We start from the raw sequence: 19,720 nt of genomic DNA, 5'->3' as shown, positions 1-19,720 counted from the left end.
TCAACAACCTCAGATATGCAGATGATACTACTTTAATGGAGAAGGTGGAACCTCTGGATGAAGTTGAAAGCAGAGAGTGAAAAAGTTGGCTTAAAATTCAAGATTCAAAAAATAAAGATCATGCCATCCAGTGCCATCACCTCACAGTAAATAAAAGGGGGAAAAGTGGAAACAGTGAAAATTTTATCTTCTTGGACTCAAAAATCACTGTGGATGGTGACTGCAGACATGAAATTAAAAGATGCTTGCCCCTTGGAAGATGGAGAAAAATACCATGTTCATGGATCAGAAGAATCAATATAGTGAAAATTAGTATACTATCCAAAGCAAACAACAAATTCAATGCAATCCCTATCAAGCTACCAGCGATATTTTTCACAGAACTAGAACAAATAATTTCAAGATTTGTATGGAAATACAAAAAACCTCGAATAGCCAAAGCAATCTTGAGAAAGAAGAATGGAGCTGGAGGAATCAACCTGCCGGACTTCAGGCTCTACTACAAAGCCGCAGGCATCAAGACAGTATGGTACTGGCACAAAGACAGAAATATAGATCAATGGAACAAAATAGAAAGCCCAGAGATAAATCCACACACCTATGGACACCTTATCTTTGACAAAGGAGGCAGGAATATACAATGGAGCAAAGACAATCTCTTTAACAAGTGGTGCTGGGAAAACTGTTCAACCACTTGGCAAAGAATGAAACTAGAACAGTTTCTAACACCACACACAAAAATAAACACAAAATGGATTAAAGATCTAAATGTAAGACCAGAAACTATAAAACTCCTAGAGGAGAACATAGGCAAAACACCCTCCGACATAAATCACAGCAGGATCCTCTATGACCCACCTCCCAGAATTCTGAAAATAAAAGCAAAAATAAACAAATGGGATCTAATTAAAATTAAAAGCTTCTGCACAACAAAGGAAACTATAAGCAACGTGAAAAAACAGCCTTCAGAATTGGAGAAAATAATAGCAAATGAAGCAACTGACAAACAACTAATCTCAGAAATATACAAGCAACTCTTGCAGCTCAATTCCAGAAAAATAAACGACCCAATCAAAAAATGGGCCAAAGAACTAAATGGAGATTTCTCCAAAGAAGACATACAAGATGGCAGAGGAATAGGATGGGGAGACCACTTTCTCCCTCACAAATTCCTCAAAAGAACATTTCAACGCTGAGAAAACTCCAAAAAACAACTTCTGAATACTGGCAGAGGACATCAGGCACCCAGAAAAGCAGATCATTGTCTTCAAAAACAGGCAGGAAAAAATATAAAAGACGAAAAAAGAGACAAAGGAGGTGGGGAGGGAGCTCCGTCCCAGGAAGGGAATTTTAAGAAGAGAGGTTTCCAAACACCAGGAAACACTCTCCCTGCCGAGTCTGTGGTGAGCCTTGGAAGCACAGAGGGCAACATAACAGGAAGGAAAAATAAATAAATAATTAAAACCAACAGATTACAAGCCCAACGGTAACTCCCCCAGCAGCAAAGCAGCACAGACGCCTACATCTGCCACTAACAAGTGGGGGCAGGGCAGGGAGGCACGGGAGGCGCGGGCTGCAGTGTAAGAATCGGGCAGGAATGCCCTGCATGTAACCAGAACGAACTAACTTGGGCTAGCAAACCAGACTGTGGGATAGCTACCACGCGAAAAGCTCAAACATAAGACACTGCCAGGACCGCGCACAGCACAAAGGACAGAACGGAAATAGCCGGCTGCAGACCATCCCCCGCCAGGGACAGGCAGCCAGAGCCGTAAGGGCTGGAAAGGGGCAATCGCAGCCCCAGAGAGACTTTACCTACCAAACTTCAAGCAGCCTTCTTTGCTAAGACTTCTGGGGGTGCTGGACAGTCACCGTCCACCTCACAAGGGGTGCCAGCGGTACACCCAGAAAACTGAGCAGCAGAGACAGGGAAGGTGACAAGTTGCAGCGACTGCGCTCACCAAACTCCTGAGCTACTCGGACCTGGGAAGGGCACAAAATGCAGTCCCAATCGAATCTGCGCCTCTGAGGGCTACCTGAGCACCGAACCTGAGCGGCTTAGACCGGGGAGCTGCACGCAGCCTAGGGCCGGCCTCAGACGGTTCCCGGCTGAACATCGTAGAGCCAGAGCAGTTTGTGCACGGCAAGCAGGGACAGGCCCAGCGGGGCTGAGACACCGCGTGCACACGACAGTGTTATTTGTTTGCAGCCCTCCCTCCCCACAGCACGACTGAACAAGTGAGCCTAAAAAAAAAAAAAAAAAAAAAAAGTGTCCACCACCACCCTCCCGTGTCAGGACGGAAATCAGACACTGAAGAGACCAGCAAACAGAAGAAGTTAAACAGAGGGAACTGCCTTGGAAGCAACCCCACACTGCCCACACCACCAGAGAAAGGGCCAGATATATCTTTACTATTTTTACAATCATTCCTTCTTTTTTGTTGTTGTTTTGCATTGATGCTGTTGTGGGGTTGTTTTTTCTTCTTTTCTTTTTCTTCTTCTTTTTTTCCCCTAACTTTTTAAAATTGTTAAGTCCTCTATTTCTTCTCTAATTTTTATTTCTATAACTTACTATTGCTTTTCCAAAAAAAAAAAAGAGACTATTTTTTAAAGTAAACACCATATATAGTATTTGTGTGGTTGTTGGTGGTGTTTTTTGATAATTCTTGTGGCTTTGTTTCTTTTGTTTTGTTTTCTTGTTTTTTCTTTTTTCTTGTTTTTTTTTCCTTCTTCTTCTTTTCTTTAATATTGTATTTTTGAAAATCCAACCTCTCTCTACTCTAGATTTTTAATCTTTGCTTTTTGGTTTTTGTTGTCAATTTTGTACATTAAAAAAACCCAAACTTCACTACCCAATTTTACCTGAGAGCGAGATTACTGGCTTGACCACTCTCTCTTCCTTTGGACTCTCCTTTTTCTCCACCAGGTGGCCTCTGTCTCTTCCCTCCCCCTTCTCTTCTCTATCCAACTCTGTGAATCTTTGTCTGTTCCAGACGGTGGAGAACACCTAAGGAACTGGATATTGGCTGGATTTGTCTCTCTCCTTTTCATTTCCCTCTTTTATCCTCCTGGCCACCTCTGTCTACTTCCTCCCTCTCCTTTTCCCTGTATAACTCCATGAATATCTCTGAGCAGTCCAGACTGTGGAGCACACATAAGGAAGTGATTACTAGCTAGCTTGCTCTCTCTGCTTTTGATCCCACCTCATCTCATTCCAGTCACCTCTAACTACCCCCTCCCTCTTCTCTTCTCCATGTTACTCAGTGAACCTCTCTGGGTGTCCCTCAATGTGGAGAAACTTTTCATCTTTAACCTAGATGTTTTATCATTGGTGCTGTATAGATGGAGAAGTCTTGAGGCTACTGTAAAAATAAAACTGAAAACCAGAAGCAGGAGGCTTAAGTCCAAAGCCCGAGAACATCAAAGAACTCCTGAATTCAGGGAATATTAATCAAGAGGAGCCCATCAAACACCTCCATACCTACACGGAAACCAAGCTCCACCCAAGGGCCAACAAGTTCCAGACCAAGACATACCACGCAAATTCTCCAGCAACACAGGAACACACCCCTGAGCTTCAATATACAGGCAGCTCAAAGTTATTCCAAAACCATTGATGTCTCATAACCCACTACTGGTCACTCCACTGCACTCCAGAGAGAAGAAACCCAGCTCCACCCACCAGGACTCCAACACAAGCCTCCCTAACCAGGAAACCTTGACAAGCCACTGATACAACCCTGCCCACAGTGACGAAGCTCCATAATAAACAGAACTCCACAAATTCCCAGAATATGGAAAGGCCACCCCAAACACAGCAATATAACCAAGAGGAAGAGACAGAGGAATACTCAGCAGGTAAAGGAACAGGAGAAATGCCCACCAAACCAAACCAAAGAGGAAGAGATAGGGAATCTACCTGAGAAAGAATTCCAAATATTGATAGTGAAAATGATCCAAAATCTTGAAATCAAAATGGACTCACAGATAAATAGCCTGGAGACAAGGATTGAGAAGATGCAAGAAAGGTTCCTAGAAGAAATAAAAAAGAGTCAATATATTATGAATAATGCAATAAATGAGATCAGAAACACTCTGAAGGTAACAAATAGAATAATGGAGGCAGAAGATAGGATTAGTGAAATAGAAGATAGAATGGTAGAAATAAATGAATCAGAGAGGAAAAAAGAAAAACTAATTAAAAGAAATGAGGACAATCTCAGAGACCTCCAGGACAATATGAAACGCTCCAACATTCGAATTATAGGAGTCCCAGAAGAAAAAGACAAAAAGAAAGACCGTGAGAAAATCCTTGAGGAGATAACAGTTGAAAACTTCCCTAAAATGGGGAAGGAAATAATCACCCAAGTCCAAGAAACCCAAAGAGTTCCAAATAGGATAAACCCAAGGCAAAACACCCCGACATATTAATCAAATTAACAAAGATCAAACACAAAGAACAAATATTAAAAGCAGCAAGGGAAAAACAACAAATAACACACAAGGGGATTCCATAAGGATAACAGCTGATCTTTCAATAGAAACTCTTCAGGCCAGGAGGAAATGGCAAAACATACTTAAAGTGAAAGAAAATAACCTACAGCCTAGATTACTGTACCCAGCAAGGATCTCATTCAAATACGAAGGAGAAATCAAAAGCTTTCCAGACAAGCAAAAGCTGAGAGAATTCAGCACCACCAAACAAGCTCTCCAACAAATGCTAAAGGATATTCTCTAGACAGGAAACACAAAAAGGGTATATAAACCTGAACCCAAAACAATAAAGTAAATGGTAATGGGATCATACTTATCAACAATTACCTTAAATGTAAATGGGTTGAATGCCCCAACCAAAAGGCAAAAACTGGCTGAATGGATACAAAAACAAGACCCCTCGATATGCTGCTTACAAGAGACCCACCTCAAAACAAGGGACACGTACAGACTGAAAGTGAAGGGCTGGAAAAAATATTCCACACAAAAAGAGGCCAAAAAAAAGCAGGAGTGGCAATACTCATATCCAATAAAATAGACTTTAAAACAAAGGCTGTGAAAAGAGACAAAGAAGACCACTACATAATGATCAAAGGATCAATCCAAGAAGAAGATATAACAATTATAAATATATATGCACCCAACACAGGAGCACTGCAATATGTAAGACAAATGCTAACAAGTATGAAAGGGGAAATTAACAATAACATAATAGTGGGAGACTTTAATATCCCACTCACACCTATGGACAGATCAACTAAACAGAAAATTAACAAAGAAACGCAAACTTTAAATGATACAATAGACCAGTTAGACCTAATTGATGTCTATAGGACATTTCACCCCAAAACAATGGATTTCACCTTTTTCTCAAGTACTCACGGAACCTTCTCCAGGATAGATCACATCCTGGGCCATAAATCTAACCCTGACAAATTTTTAAAAAATCTAAATCATTCCAAGCATCTTTTCTGACCATAATGCATTAAGATTAGATTTCAATTACAGGAGAAAAACTATTAAAAATTCCAACATATGGAGGCTGAACAACACGCTTCTGAATAACCAACAAATCACAGAAGAAATCAAAAAAGAAATCATAATATGCGTAGAAATGAATGAAAATGAAAACACAACAACCCAAAACCTGTGGGACACTGTAAAAGCAGTGCTAAGAGGAAAGTTCATAGCAATACAAGCATGCCTCAAGAAACAAGAAAAAAGTCAAATAAATAACCTAACTCTACACCTAAAGTAACTAGAAAAGGAAGAAATGGAGAACCCCAGAGTTAGTAGAAGGAAAGAAATCTTAAAAATTAGGGCAGAAATAAAAGCAAAAGAAATAAAAGAGACCATAGCAAAAATCAACAAAGCCAAAAGCTGGTTCTTTGAAAGGATAAATAAAACTTACAAACCATTAGCCAGGCTCATCAAGAAACAAAGAGAGAAAAATCAAATCAATAAAATTAGAAATGAAAATGGAGAGATCACAACAGACAACACAGAAATACAAAGGGTCATAAGAGACTACTATCAGCAATTATATGCCAATAAAATGGACAACGTGGAAGAAATGGACAAATTCTTAGAAAAGTACAACTTTCCAAAACTGAAACAGGAAGAAATAGAAAATCTTAACAGACCCATCACAAGCACAGAAACTGAAACTGTAATCAGAAATCTTCCAGCAAACAGAAGCCCAGGTCCAGATGGCTTCACAGCTGAATTTTACCCAAAATTTCGAGAAGAGCTAACACCTATCCTACTCAAACTCTTCCAGAAAATTGCAGAGGAAGGTAAACTTCCAAACTCATTCTATGAGGCCACCATCACCCTAATACCAAAACCTGACAAAGATGCCACAAAAAAAGAAAACTACAGGCCAATATCACTGATGAACATAGATGCAAAAATCCTCAACAAAATTCTAGCAATCAGAATCCAACAACACATTAAAAAGATCATACACCATGACCAAGTGGGCTTTAACCCAGGGATGCAAGGATTCTTCAATATCCGCAAATCAATCAATGTAATTCACCACATTAACAAATTAAAAAATAAAAGCCATATGATTATCTCAATAGATGCAGAGAAGGTCTTTGACAAAATGCAACATCCCTTTATGATAAAAACTCTTCAGAAAGCAGGAATAGAAGGAACATACCTCAACATAATAAAAGCTATATATGACAAAGCTACAGCAAACATTATCCTCAATGGTGAAAAATTGAAAGCATTTCCCCTAAAGTCAGGAACAAGACAAGGGTGCCCATTTTCACCGCTACTATTCAACATCACTCTGGAAGTTTTGGCCACAGCAATCAGAGCAGAAAAAGCAATAAAAGGAATCCAAATTGGAAAAGAAGAAGTAAAACGCTCACTGTTTGCAGATGACATGATCCTCTACATAGAAAACCCTAAAGACTCCACCAGAAAATTACTAGAGCTCATCAATGAATATAGTAAAGTTGCAGGATATAAAATCAACACACAGAAATCCCTTGCCTTCCTATACACTAATGAGAAAGTAGAAAAAGAAATTAAGGAAACAATTCCATTCACCATTGCAATGAAAAGAATAAAATACTTAGGAATATATCTACCTAAAGAAACTAAAGACCTATATATAGAAAATTATAAAACACTGGTGAAAGAAATCAAAGAGGACACTAATAGATGGAGAAATATACCATATTCACGGATCGGAAGAATCAATATAGTGGAAATGAGTATATTATCCAAAGCAATCTACAAATTCAATGCAATCCCTGTCAAGCTACCAGCGATGTTTTTCACAGAACTAGAACAAATAATTGCATAATTTGTATGGAAATACAAAAAACCTCGAATAGCCAAAGCAATCTTGAGAAAGAAGAATGGAGCTGGAGGAATCAACCTGCCGGACTTCAGGCTCTACTACAAAGCCGCAGGCATCAAGACAGTATGGTACTGGCACAAAGACAGAAATATAGATCAATGGAACAAAATAGAAAGCCCAGAGATAAATCCACACACCTATGGACACCTTATCTTTGACAAAGGAGGCAGGAATATACAATGGAGCAAAGACAATCTCTTTAACAAGTGGTGCTGGGAAAACTGGTCAACCACTTGGCAAAGAATGAAACTAGAACAGTTTCTAACACCACACACAAAAACAAACACAAAATGGATTAAAGATCTAAATGTAAGACCAGAAACTATAAAACTCCTAGAGGAGAACATGGGCAAAAAAACTCTCCAACATAAATCACAGCAGGATCCTCTATGATCCACCTCCCAGAATTCTGGAAATAAAAGCAAAAATAAACAAATGGGATCTAATTAAAATTAAAAGCTTCTGCACAACAAAGGAAAATATAAGCATGGTGAAAAGACAACCTTCAGAAAGGGAGAAAATAATAGCAAATGAAGCAACTGACAAACAACTAATCTCAAAAATATACAAGCAACTCTTGCAGCTTAATTCCAGAAAATAAACGACCCAATCAAAAAATGGGCCAAAGAACTAAATAGACATTTCTCCAAAGAAGACATACAGATAGCTAACAAACACATGAAAAGATGCTCAACATCACTCATTATTAGAGAAATGCAAATCAAAACCACAATGAGGTACCACTTCACACCAGTCAGAATGGCTGCGATCCAAAAGTCTCCAAGCAATAAATGCTGGAGAGGATGTGGAGAAAAGGGAACCCTCTTACACTATTGGTGGGAATGCAAACTAGTACAGCCACTATGGAGAACAGTGTGGAGATTCCTTTAAAAATTGCAAATAGAACTGCCTTATGACCCAGCAATCCCACTGCTGGGCATACACACCAAGGAAACTAGAATTGAAAGAGACACATATACCCCAATGTTCATCACAGCACTGTTTATAATAGCCAGGACATGGAAGCAACCTAGATGTCCATCAGCAGATGAATGGATAAGAAAGCTGTGGTACATATACACAATGGAGTATTACTCAGCCGTTAAAAAGAATACATTTGAATCAGTTCTAATGAGATGGATGAAACTGGAGCCAATTATACAGAGTGAAGTAAGCCAGAAAGAAAAACACCAATATAGTATACTAACACATATATATGGAATTTGGAAAGATGGCAATGATGACCCTGTATGCGAGACAGCAAAAGAGACTCAGATGTGTATAGCGGACTTTTGGACTCTGAGGGAGAGGGAGAGGGTAGGGGAGAATGGCATTGAAACATGTATACTATCATGTAAGAAACGAATTGCCAGTCTATGTTCGATACAGGATACAGGATTCTTGGGGCTGGTGCACGGGGATGACCCAGAGAGATGGCATGGGGAGGGAGGTGGGAGGGGAGTTCAGGACTGGGAACACATGTACACCCGTGGCACATTCATGTTGATGTATGGCAAAACCAATACACTATTGTAAAGTAAAATAAAGTTAAAAAAATAAAAAAGCAGAGACATTATTTGCCGGCAAAAATCCATATAGTCAAAGTTATGGCTTCTCTGGTAGTAGTATACAGATATGAGAGTTGGACCATAAAGAAGTCTGAGCACTGAAGAATTGATGTTTTCAGATTGTGGTGCTAGAGAAGACTCTTGAGAGTCTCATGGACTGCAATGAGATGAAACCTATCAATCCTAAAGGAAGTCAACACTGAATATTCTTTAAAGGACTGATGCTGTAGCTCCAATACTTTGGCCACCTCATGCAAAGAGCTGACTCATTGAAAAAGACCCTGATGCTGGGAACAATTGAGAGCAGGAGGAGAAGCAGGCAACAGAGGAGGTAATATTTGGATAGTATCAAATAACTGAATGGATATGAGTTTGGGCAAACTCCAGGAAATAGTGAAGTACAGGAGAGCTTGGTATGCTGCAGTCCCTGGGGTCAAAAGAGTTAAACATGTGTTAATGACTTAACAACAAGAAGTTTACTGTTTGCTCAGGGGTTCTCAGTTTCCCATGTAACCTCAAGTTTCAATGCTGTGTAGGACTGTCTTCCCTGATTCAGAAATCTTGAATGCCAAAAGAACCTTAATTTTTTTAATGAGAGCAAGCTTAGTGACTTAAAAAAAAAATCTCCTACCCAGAATGTTAGTGTTCTAAGTAATCTCAGTGTTTTTAGCAGATCATCAAATACTGTTTAAATACACAGTTTGCCTGATAGCATTTCATGTCAACTCTCTACTCAAAGGCTATAATTTCAGTACTTGTCTTTCAATGACAAATGACTGGTAACTTGACCTCAATTACATGAGACATTCGCATTTACTTTACCTAAAATTAAATTCCAGCCACCTTACTGATAGTGATATTTCAATGACACATTTATGAAATAATTGTTTATTTGCACAGTTCTATCCATGTGACCACAGTGACTATAGCAGGGATTGACATATGCTTTAGAGGGAAGCATAGGATGGTTCTGGATCTACTGGAAAGAAATGCTGTCTTTATTGACTTGGCATGAACCTGGGAAGATGCAGGCCTACTCTTTGCTAACAGAATTGATCCTGCCAGCAAAAACAGCCTAACATTAAAGAAAGCTTAAAGAAGAACAGAGTTGATTCCAAATGCCAGTTTGAGCACCCATAACCCCCTATCTGAGACCACTCTATATTTGATCTTACATGTAAGTGAGTCTAAAATATCTTTTATATTCAAGTATATGAGTTAGATAGAATGTGATTTGCAAACCGAAGAGACTAACAGATGCATTCACACAAAAGGAACAAAACAGGAAGGAGACTAAAGACAGGACACGTATAAGTCACTATTTATTTGGTATTGAATGCACTACCCCTTCTAAAGAGAAAAGACAAAATCTGAAGTATCTCATTAATATTTTTGCTGCTTCTGGGAATTAATTGCTGAAATTTTATGCCCATTAATCAAGGTGTAGTACCATCACACACAGTAATTAAAATGTTACCAAAGATTTTAAGACTGTCCCTTTGTACACAGACTATCTTTCCTTCCAAATTTAAAGAGAAAATTAGAAAATGGGAAAGCCTTCTGGTGGTGGGAGAAGTGGATAACTTAGGTAGAATTCCTGAGAAAAAACTGTAGAGTCAACCACAGTACTAATTCAATAATAAGGGAACTATTATGCCTTTCCAAGGCAAGAATGCTGAAGCGGTTTGCCATTCCTTTGTCCAGTGAACCACATATTGTCAGAACTCTCCACCAAGACCTGTCCTTCTCGGGTGGCCCTGGATGGCATGGTTCAGTTTCACTGAGTTACATAAGACTGTGATCCATGTGATCACTTTGGTTAGTTTTCTGTGATTGTGGTTTTCATTCTGTATGCCCTCTGATAGATGAGGATAAGAGGCTTGTGCAAGCTTCCTGGTGGGAGGGACCGGCTGTGGGGAAAACTGGGACTTGTTTTGGTGTACAGGGCCATGCTCAGTAAATCTTTAACCCAATTTTCTCTTGGTAGGTGGGGCTGTGCTCCCTCCTTGTAGTCTGGCCTGAGGCAGCCCAGTCCTAGAGTTTGCAGTCTTTATGGTAAGCTATAGGCTCTATGATAGGGGTAATGGCAGCCTCCTCCTAAAGGACTTATGCCAGTATGTCTGCTGTGCCTCCCAGGACTGCTGCTGCCAGTGCTCCTGAACCTGCAGCAGGCCACTGTCAACCCAGTGAGATATCCAGACAGTACATTAAAAAGCAGAGACATTACTTTCCTGACAAATGTCTATCTAGTCAAAGCTATGTTTTCTATCCAGTAGTCATGTACAGATACAAGAGTTGGGCCATAAAGAAGTCTGAGCACCAAAGAATTGATGCTTTTGAACTGTGGTGTTGGAGAAGACTCTTGAGAGTCCCTTGGACTGCAAGGATGTCAAACCAGTCAATCCTAAAGGAAATCAATCCTGAATACTCATAGGAAGGACTGATGCTGAAGCTAAAACCCTAATACTTTGGTCACCTGATGCAAAGAGCCAACTCATTGGAAAAGACCCTGCTGCTGTGAAAGATTGAGGGGAGGAGGAGGACAGGGACATGGAAGATGAGATGGCTGGATGGCTACACTGACTCAATAAACATGAGTTTGTGCAAACTCTGGGAGATGTGTAAGACAGGAAGCCTGGCATGCTGCAGTCCATGGGGTTGCAAAGAGTCAAATACAACTGAGCCAACTTAACAACAAAAACAATTATCCCTCCAACATCTCCAAACATTCTAGAAGAGAAATTCATTTCTTGCCTAAAAGAAAATTTATTCAATGCTGTGTGTAAAACAGGTTGGTTTCTGTTAACTGCCAGAGCTGTCTTGATGGCTCAGTGTCCAGAAATTCAGAGCTAATGAAGTACAGACAGCCTTCTCCAGTGGCAGAGAAAAACCTAGACACCAGTATTGAGATAACTGTCACCACACTATACATGTAGTCAGGTCTGCAACATTTTTCAAAATGATTTGAAATCGAAACTGCTCATGATCCTCTACAAATAGAAATGGGGAGAGGCTTAGTAGATTATTATCTCAAATCAGGCAAATCAAGTCAGCAAAGCAAACGGGAAATGGACATGAGTCTTCCATTCTTTCTGTACTGCGAGTCAACTCTGAAGGTAATGCAGCTGCTACAAGAAGTCACCCTCTTGTGTTGCAAAAACTCACATGTGGGAAGGAGACAACTTGCTCGGGTCAGTCACTCTTAGGCAGTGTTACCACTCCTCCACCAACCATCCCCCAAGAATGCAACAATGGAATGATGGGGTTCCCTTCTGAGGATTCCCCTTTTAAAAAATAAACAATCAAGTGCTTTCCAAATCTGACCCACATTCTACGGTGAAACAAGGCAGTGTGTCCCACAGTGGGGAGAATGGGAAAGGAAGGTAGGCATCAGGCTGGCACACTTGGACACAAGGTTCTGGAGAGTGTGCAGGCTTCTGAGGTGGAAAAATGACAGACATGCTGAGCATCAGTAGTTGTGGCACTTCCAGGGAAATCATTCATGAACCAAAAGCTCCCAAATCTCTCTTAGGTTCTCCTCTGGTACCTCAGGTAGGCATCCTCCAGGTCAGCCAGGAAGCCAGGAATTCCATTCTGCAAAGAAAAGGAGATTGTCATTACTCTGTCCTCACAGCAACTACTCTTGATTCTCAAGATGTGGCAGAGGTGAAGGAAGATGCCTTGGGGAATAATAAATATGACAATAGGGCTCCTGATAAGATTTCAACAGAATGTTGTCACTGATATGTAAAAGGTAAGACTCGGCATGCAGGTAAGGTAGGGTCCACAGTTGTCAGACCTTCCATATTTTAGCTTTTACTAGTAGAAAGCTAAGACAATTCTAAGACACTATTTTTGAAAAGAAAAAGAAAAACTCAGGAAATGGGACTGGGCTGGGCTGTGTGATTTTTCCAAAAAGATGAAAGAAAGGACTTGCTTTACAAAATTAGAAATTGGTAAGAATTGGAAGCAAGAGGTGGGATATGTCATTCCTTAGTTAGTGTTGAACATTGCCCAGACTTTCCCCAAATGTTGTTTGGGTTACTCCTTCTCTACATTGTGGAAATATCCATCCCCGTTTTTTGGTTTTTTTTTTTTTTTCTTTTTTGGAGGGAAGAAACTGATAGCTTCCCTAGATTACATAGTCAAAAGTAGGGACCAGAATTCAAATTATGATGTGTTTTATTCAAGTTTGTGTACTTTTTCACTCTCCCTGGGAATTGGTGAGCCCACCAGCCCATAAGTAGGACCTCACAAAGCAGACTGAATGGTCTCCATGGGTGATCTGCATACCACTGAAGTCCCTTCTCCTTACAGAAGGAAAACACAAAAATGAAACTGGAGGCTTCCCCAGGCTTGAACATATCTCACTGTCTCCCAAGCCATGTTGGCCTAACTCCTCCATAAGCAGATACAGGATCCACAAGCACCCTTGTTCCTTCAAGGAGCAGGTTATTGTCCAAAGGTTCCAGGGAGTGATGCTGGCAGGATCTTGGTGGGAAAATAGTGGGGAGCTGATATTCCAGGTAAGGATTTTGTCTTTACCTGGGTCTTTTGTCCCAACCTCAGTCCTGGGTGTTGGCAACCCCAGGCCTAACCAGAGTCAGTCAAACATGTTGCTTCGTAAAACAGCATCATGAGGCCTGAGATTGCACATCTCTTCAGTCAAACAGCCCCACAGGCTAAGTCAATATTTGTCAAACACACTTCCCCTCCTGCCTCTGGGGGTCTCACCTTGGCAAACAAGTTGATGATCCAGGATGGAATACGGCCACCAGGGTTTATGAAGCAATGAATTAATACTAGAGAGGAAAAGAAAGGACAATTCAAAAGGAGGGAAAATACAGCAGCAAACATCCAGGTTTATATTCAGGCCAAGACATTAAGGAGGGAGGTAACACACAATTTAAGTGGACTCTCCCATTTTCTTCATGGGAAACTTAATATAAACACTTTGGCAAATAGTCAAGGCGCATTCTGCTGTTATTTATTAAACCCATGGCAAGTGCTAGATGGGGAGGGCATGGCAATCCACTCCAGTATTCTTGCCTGGAGAATCCCCATGGACAGAGGAGCCTGGCGGGCTACAGTCCATAGGTTGGACACGACTGAAGTGACTTAGCATAGCAGTGCATAGCATGGCATAAGTGCTAGATATTTGGATATATATCTCACTTAGTTATTTCTCTCAATTATCTTAATTATAAAAGTTGATAAAATTAAACTCCAGTTTATAAATGAAAAATTGAGACATAGAAAAGTGGGGTGTCCATATGTATGTGGATTTATCTCTGGGCTTTCTATTTTGTTCCATTGATCTATATTTCTGTCTTTGTGCCAGTACCATACTGTCTTGATGACTGTGGCTTTGTAGTAGAGCCTGAAGTCAGGCAAGTTGATTCCTCCAGTTCCATTCTTCTTTCTCAAGATTGCTTTGGCTATTCGAGGTTTTTTTGTATTTCCATACAAATCTTGAAATTATTTGTTCTAGTTCTGTGAAAAATATCACTGGTAGCTTGATAGGGATTGCATTGAATTTGTAAATTGCTTTGGGTAGTATACTCATTTTCACTATATTGATTCTTCCAATCCATGAACATGGTATATTTCTCCATTAGTGTCCTCTTTGATTTCTTTCATCAGTGTTTTATAGTTTTCTATATATAGGTCTTTAGTTTCTTTAGGTAGATATATTCCTAAGTATTTTATTCTCTTCGTTGCAATGGTGAATGGAATTATTTCCTTAATTTCTTTTTCTACTTTCTCATTATTAGTGTATAGGAATGCAAGGGATTTCTGTGTGTTGATTTTATATCCTGCAACTTTACTATATTCATTGATGAGCTCTAGTAATTTTCTGGTGGAGTCTTTAGGGTTTTCTATGTAGAGGATCATGTCATCTGCACACAGTGAGCGTTTTACTTCTTCTTTTCCAATTTGGATTCCTTTTATTACTTTTTCTGCTCTGATTGCTGTGGCCAAAACTTCCAGAACTATGTTGAACAGTAGCGGTGAAAGTGAGCACCCTCGTCTTGTTCCTGACTTTAGGGGAAATGCTTTCAATTTTTCACCATTGAGGATAATGTTTGCTGTGGGTTTGTCATATATAGCTTTTATTATGTTGAGGTATGTTCCTTCTATTCCTGCTTTCTGAAGAGTTTTTATCATAAATGGATGTTGAATTTTGTCAAAGGCCTTCTCTGCATCTATTCAGATAATCATATGGCTTTTATTTTTCAATTTTTAATGTGGTGAATTACATTGATTGATTTGTGGATATTGAAGAATCCTTGCATCCCTGGGATAAAGCTCACTTGGTCATGGTGTATGATCTTTTTAATGTGTTGTTGGATTCTGATTGCTAGAATTTTGTTGAGGATTTTTGCATCTATGTTCATCAGTGATATTGGCCTGTAGTTTTCTTTTTTGTAGCATCTTTGTCAGGTTTTGGTATTAGGGTGATGGTGGCCTCATAGAATGTGGAGATTCCTTTAAAAATTGCAAGTAGAACTGCCTTATGACCCAGCAATCCCACTGCTGGGCATACAAACAGAGGAAACCAGAATTGAAAGAGACACATGTACCCTAATGTTCATTGCAGCACCGTTTATAATAGCCAGGACATGGAAACAACCTAGATGTCCATCAGCAGATGAATGGATAAGAAAGCTGTGGTACATATACACAATGGAGTATTACTCAGCCATTAAAAAGAATACATTTGAATCAGTTCTGATGAGATGGATGAAACTGGAGCCGATTATACAGAGTGAAGTAAGCCAGAAAGAAAAAGGCCAATACAGTATGGAATGCAATATGGAATTTAGAAAGATGGCAATGATGACCCTGTATGAAAGACAGCAAAAAAGACACAGATGTGTAGAGCGGACTTTTGGACTCAGAGGCAGAGGGAGAGGGTGGGATGATTTGGGAGAATGGCATTGAAACATGTATGCTATCATGTAAGAATCAAATCGCCAGTCTATGTCCGATGTAGGATACAGCATGCTTGGGGCTGGTGCACGGGGATGACCCAGAGAGATGTTATGGGGAGGGAGGTGGGAGGGGGTTCATGTTTGGGAATGCATGTACACTGGTGGTGGATTCATGTCAATGTATGACAAAACCAATACAGTATTGTAAAGTAAAATAAAGTAAAAATAAAAATTAAAAAAAATAAAAATAAACAAAAAAAGAAAAGTGGGGTGATGCATCCAAGGTGGCAGATTTAACACACATCAGAACAACTCTTCAGATTTTACTGCAGTCTCAAGGCCACACCCATTCCAGTCCAGTAGGTGGCCACATGAACCCCTCCCAGATTCTCTCCTGAGTATGGAACTCAAGGAAGTATGGAACTCAACTCAGGTCCTGAGTCCTTTAGTTTTTGCTGAGTGAGAGGTACCTCCTCAGAGATGGTCCCATTAGCCTTCCTGTTCACCTCCAGCTAGAATGTGCAGTACAAAAGCAGCCTGAAGTGAATTCCTAAACCTTTTGGTTCACTTCAATGTTTTGATTTCATTTGGCCAATGCAAGAGTAAGTAAAAAATAGATTGATCAGATTTAAACATCCACCTTGCATTGTAGCCAAACTTCAGGGGTGAATTGAATCTCCTCTGTTTGCTTGGAGCCCATGCCCAGTTCTCTGACCTCAGGGAAAACGCATCATGCATTTTCTGAGCCTCACAGTCACCGCAGCCTTCACAGGGCATGCCAGCACACCGACAGCTGCGTTCTTTTTACCTTTGCTCTGGTTACTGCCATCGCTCTCCACGGCCAGCTTCACCTGGCACTGCCTCACCCGGATGAATCCTGACCTCTCTGGAAACTGTGGCACTGAGGTGCTCTTGGCCAGGACCACCTGTATCTTCCGCCCTCTGAAGTCCAGTTCTCGCCGCTGCTGCACATAGACGCACTACACTGCCAGTCAAGGCAAGACCAGAGTCAAACCTCTCAGATGGATATAAGGAAAGCTCACAAGTCAGAAGCAAAAGGCTATTATTTTGTTGCCTCCACTTGGTGTTTGCTCCCTTAAACTGTCAGTTCACTTCCTGCTTGGTCTGCCTAACTTCCCTGCAGAGCCCTGTTGCCTCCCACCTGGTGTTCTCTTTTCATAGCAGGTTTGGTGTATATACTCAGTTCCCAGCTGGTGTCTGACTCTTTGTGACCCCATGGACTGTAGCCTGACAGGTTCTTCTGTCCATAGGATTTCCCAGGCAGGAATACTGGAGTGGGTTGCCAGGTCCTCCTCCAGGGAATCTTCCTGACCCAGGGCTCAAACCCACAGCTTCTGCATATCTTGTACTGGCAGGCAGATTCTTCACCACTGAGCCACCTGGGAAGCTCAAGAGCATGCATTACCTACCTGTCAGTGATTCCTTGCTGCTCTAATTGTGAGGGAAACCCACTCTTCCTTTCTCCAATAAAGCAATGAGATCTCAGAGGATTGGTCATTTATCAGCTATTATCCTGGGTAACTTAATTTTTCTGAGATTCGGCTTCACTTCACTTCCCTGGTGGCTCACAGAATAAAGCATCTGCCTGCAATGCAGGAGACCCGGGTTCGATCCCTGGGTTGGGAAGATCCCCTGGAGAAGGAAATGGCAACCCACTCCAGTATTCTTGCCTGGAGAATCCCATGGACAAAGGAGGCTGGCGGGCTACAGTCCACGGGGTTGCAAAGAGTCGGACATGACTGAGTGACTTTTTCACTTTCACTGTGTAAGAAAAGAGAGTAACACTGCCTGTAGACAGGCTTGGTGGGGGCACTGGAGAAAGACTGGAGCAGAATCTCACTCAGGAAACAATGGGGTCATTGCTCTCTGTCCTCCCCTTAGGCCCTAATCATTGACCTCTGGGCACAGAGGATGGTCAGGCAAGCTTATTTACACCTGGTGACCACAGAAAGATATGTAGATATCCAAATATGAGTAGGCAAATGTCCTCAATGTTTCTGGTTCAGGTTCACCAAGAGTAATATAATCATTTCATCTCAATAAAGATTCACAGACCAGCCACTGTGTCTATGGCATTATTACAGGGAAGGTAATTCAATTTGAAGAAACTGAGCAGGAAACACACACACAGGGTCCAGAGCCAATGCTGGGGGAGGAGGGGTGGTGGAGAGAGCTGGAAATGCGGGGCCTGAGTTCCATCCCCGAGTTGGCTGCTAACTGCCTGACTGTGCACCTCGGTCACCTTAACTCTCTGGGTCCCAGCTACCTCCTCTACAGACTGAGGGAGTGTATTGAATACTCTTAAAGAAAAGTTGTTTTCAGGCCCCCAAATCTGTGGTACAAGGATTTTCTAAGAAAATTCTCAGGAAAGTATGAGCTGCCTTCCCACAATTATAGATGCTCCATGTTGTCAGACCCAGAAATCACACTGAGATGTCTGAAAGCTACACAAGAAGTAACAGCTTTAGTAGATGCTTATGCAAAAGTCAAAGACAATGTTGTCCACACCTTCTCGATATACCGCCATTGGGTCATGGCCATGGGGAACAAAAACACTTAGAAAGCTGAATAATAGTATGCATTGGAAAAGGATACATCTCTGTGGGACAATAAAAAAGGAAACTCCATTTTCATGTAGATCACGGTTTCTCCATTGCATTCTGTTTTATAGGCTTCTATTAGACAAAGCAAAACAAAAAAACAACACAAAAGACGTTATTGCATCTGGCAGTCTTTGGCTTCAACTAACAAGAAGCTTTCATATGACAACATTATAGGGTGATAAACCACTAACTCATGAGGCATTGAATTTTAGAGAAAGTCAGGTATTTAGAACCACTGAAATCTTGTTGACCAGGGACAGTGTCTGATAGATATAAAAACACAGTAAAAATAAAAGAACCCAACAAAACTTGTTCATTGTATACCACAAACAACATTCTAAGACAGAATGCAGTGAAACAAAATTGGGCATCCAAAAATAAAATTTCAAGTTCTAAAATCTTGGTAATCATAAGATGGCACTACAGTGCCAATAATTTTTCTGTTGTGAACTTTCTCCTCATCTTCAATTTTGTGACATATTACAGTTCAGTTCAGTTCAGTTCAGTCACTCAGTCGTGTCCAACTCTTTGCGACCCCATGAATCACAGCACGCCAGGCCTCCCTGTTCATCACCATCTCCCGGAGTTCACTCAGACTCACGTCCATCAAGTCCGTGATGCCATCCAGCCATCTCATCCTCGGTCGTCCCTTTCTCCTCCTGCCCCCAATCCCTCCCAGTATCAGAGTCTTTTCCAATGAGTCAACTCTTCACATAAGGTGGCAAAAGTACTGGAGCTTCAGCTTCAGCATCATTCCTTCCAAAGAAATCCCAGGGTTGATCTCCTTCAGAATGGACTGGTTGGATCTCCTTGCAGTCCAAGGGACTCTCAAGAGTCTTCTCCAACACCACAGTTCAAAAGCATCAATTCTTTGGCACTCACCCTTCTTCACAGTCCAACTCTCACATCCATACATGACCACAGGAAAAACCGTAGCCTTGACTAGATGGACCTTAGTCGGCAAAGTAATGTCTCTGCTTTTGAATATGCTATCTAGGTTGCTCATAACTTTTCTTCCAAGGAGTAAGCATCTTTTAATTTCATGGCTGCAGTCACCATCTGCAGTGATTTTGGAGCCCAAAAAAATAAAGTCTGACACTGTTTCCACAAGTGTCCTGGAACTGAGCAACCCAGTTTAGAAATGAAGTTTCCAGAGAGGTTACTGTTCTTCCTAAAAACCTAGAAAGTAGCTTAATTATGCTAACTGTAAGATTTTTG

At 40.9% G+C, this 19,720-nt stretch overlaps 1 protein-coding gene across 1 annotated transcript in view; it reads right to left on the bottom strand.

Moving 5' to 3' along the window:
* Window positions 1-12,471: 12,471 nt before the first annotated feature.
* Window positions 12,472-19,720, bottom strand: part of LOC128065185 (phosphatidylcholine transfer protein-like) — a 41,217-nt gene continuing 33,968 nt past the window's right edge. The window contains exons 3-6 of the mRNA XM_052658322.1: window positions 18,495-18,574; window positions 16,687-16,858; window positions 13,678-13,745; window positions 12,472-12,537 (exon numbers count right to left, since the gene is read on the bottom strand). Coding sequence (XP_052514282.1) covers window positions 12,472-12,537; window positions 13,678-13,745; window positions 16,687-16,858; window positions 18,495-18,574 — 386 coding nt within the window. The remainder of the gene's footprint in view (window positions 12,538-13,677; window positions 13,746-16,686; window positions 16,859-18,494; window positions 18,575-19,720) is intronic.

This window comes from Budorcas taxicolor, chromosome 19 (assembly GCF_023091745.1).
Source record: "Budorcas taxicolor isolate Tak-1 chromosome 19, Takin1.1, whole genome shotgun sequence".
NCBI classification, from domain to species: domain Eukaryota; kingdom Metazoa; phylum Chordata; class Mammalia; order Artiodactyla; family Bovidae; genus Budorcas; species Budorcas taxicolor.
The sequence above is the reverse complement of the archived record's forward strand: the minus strand, read 5'-3'. Positions and strand labels throughout refer to the sequence as shown.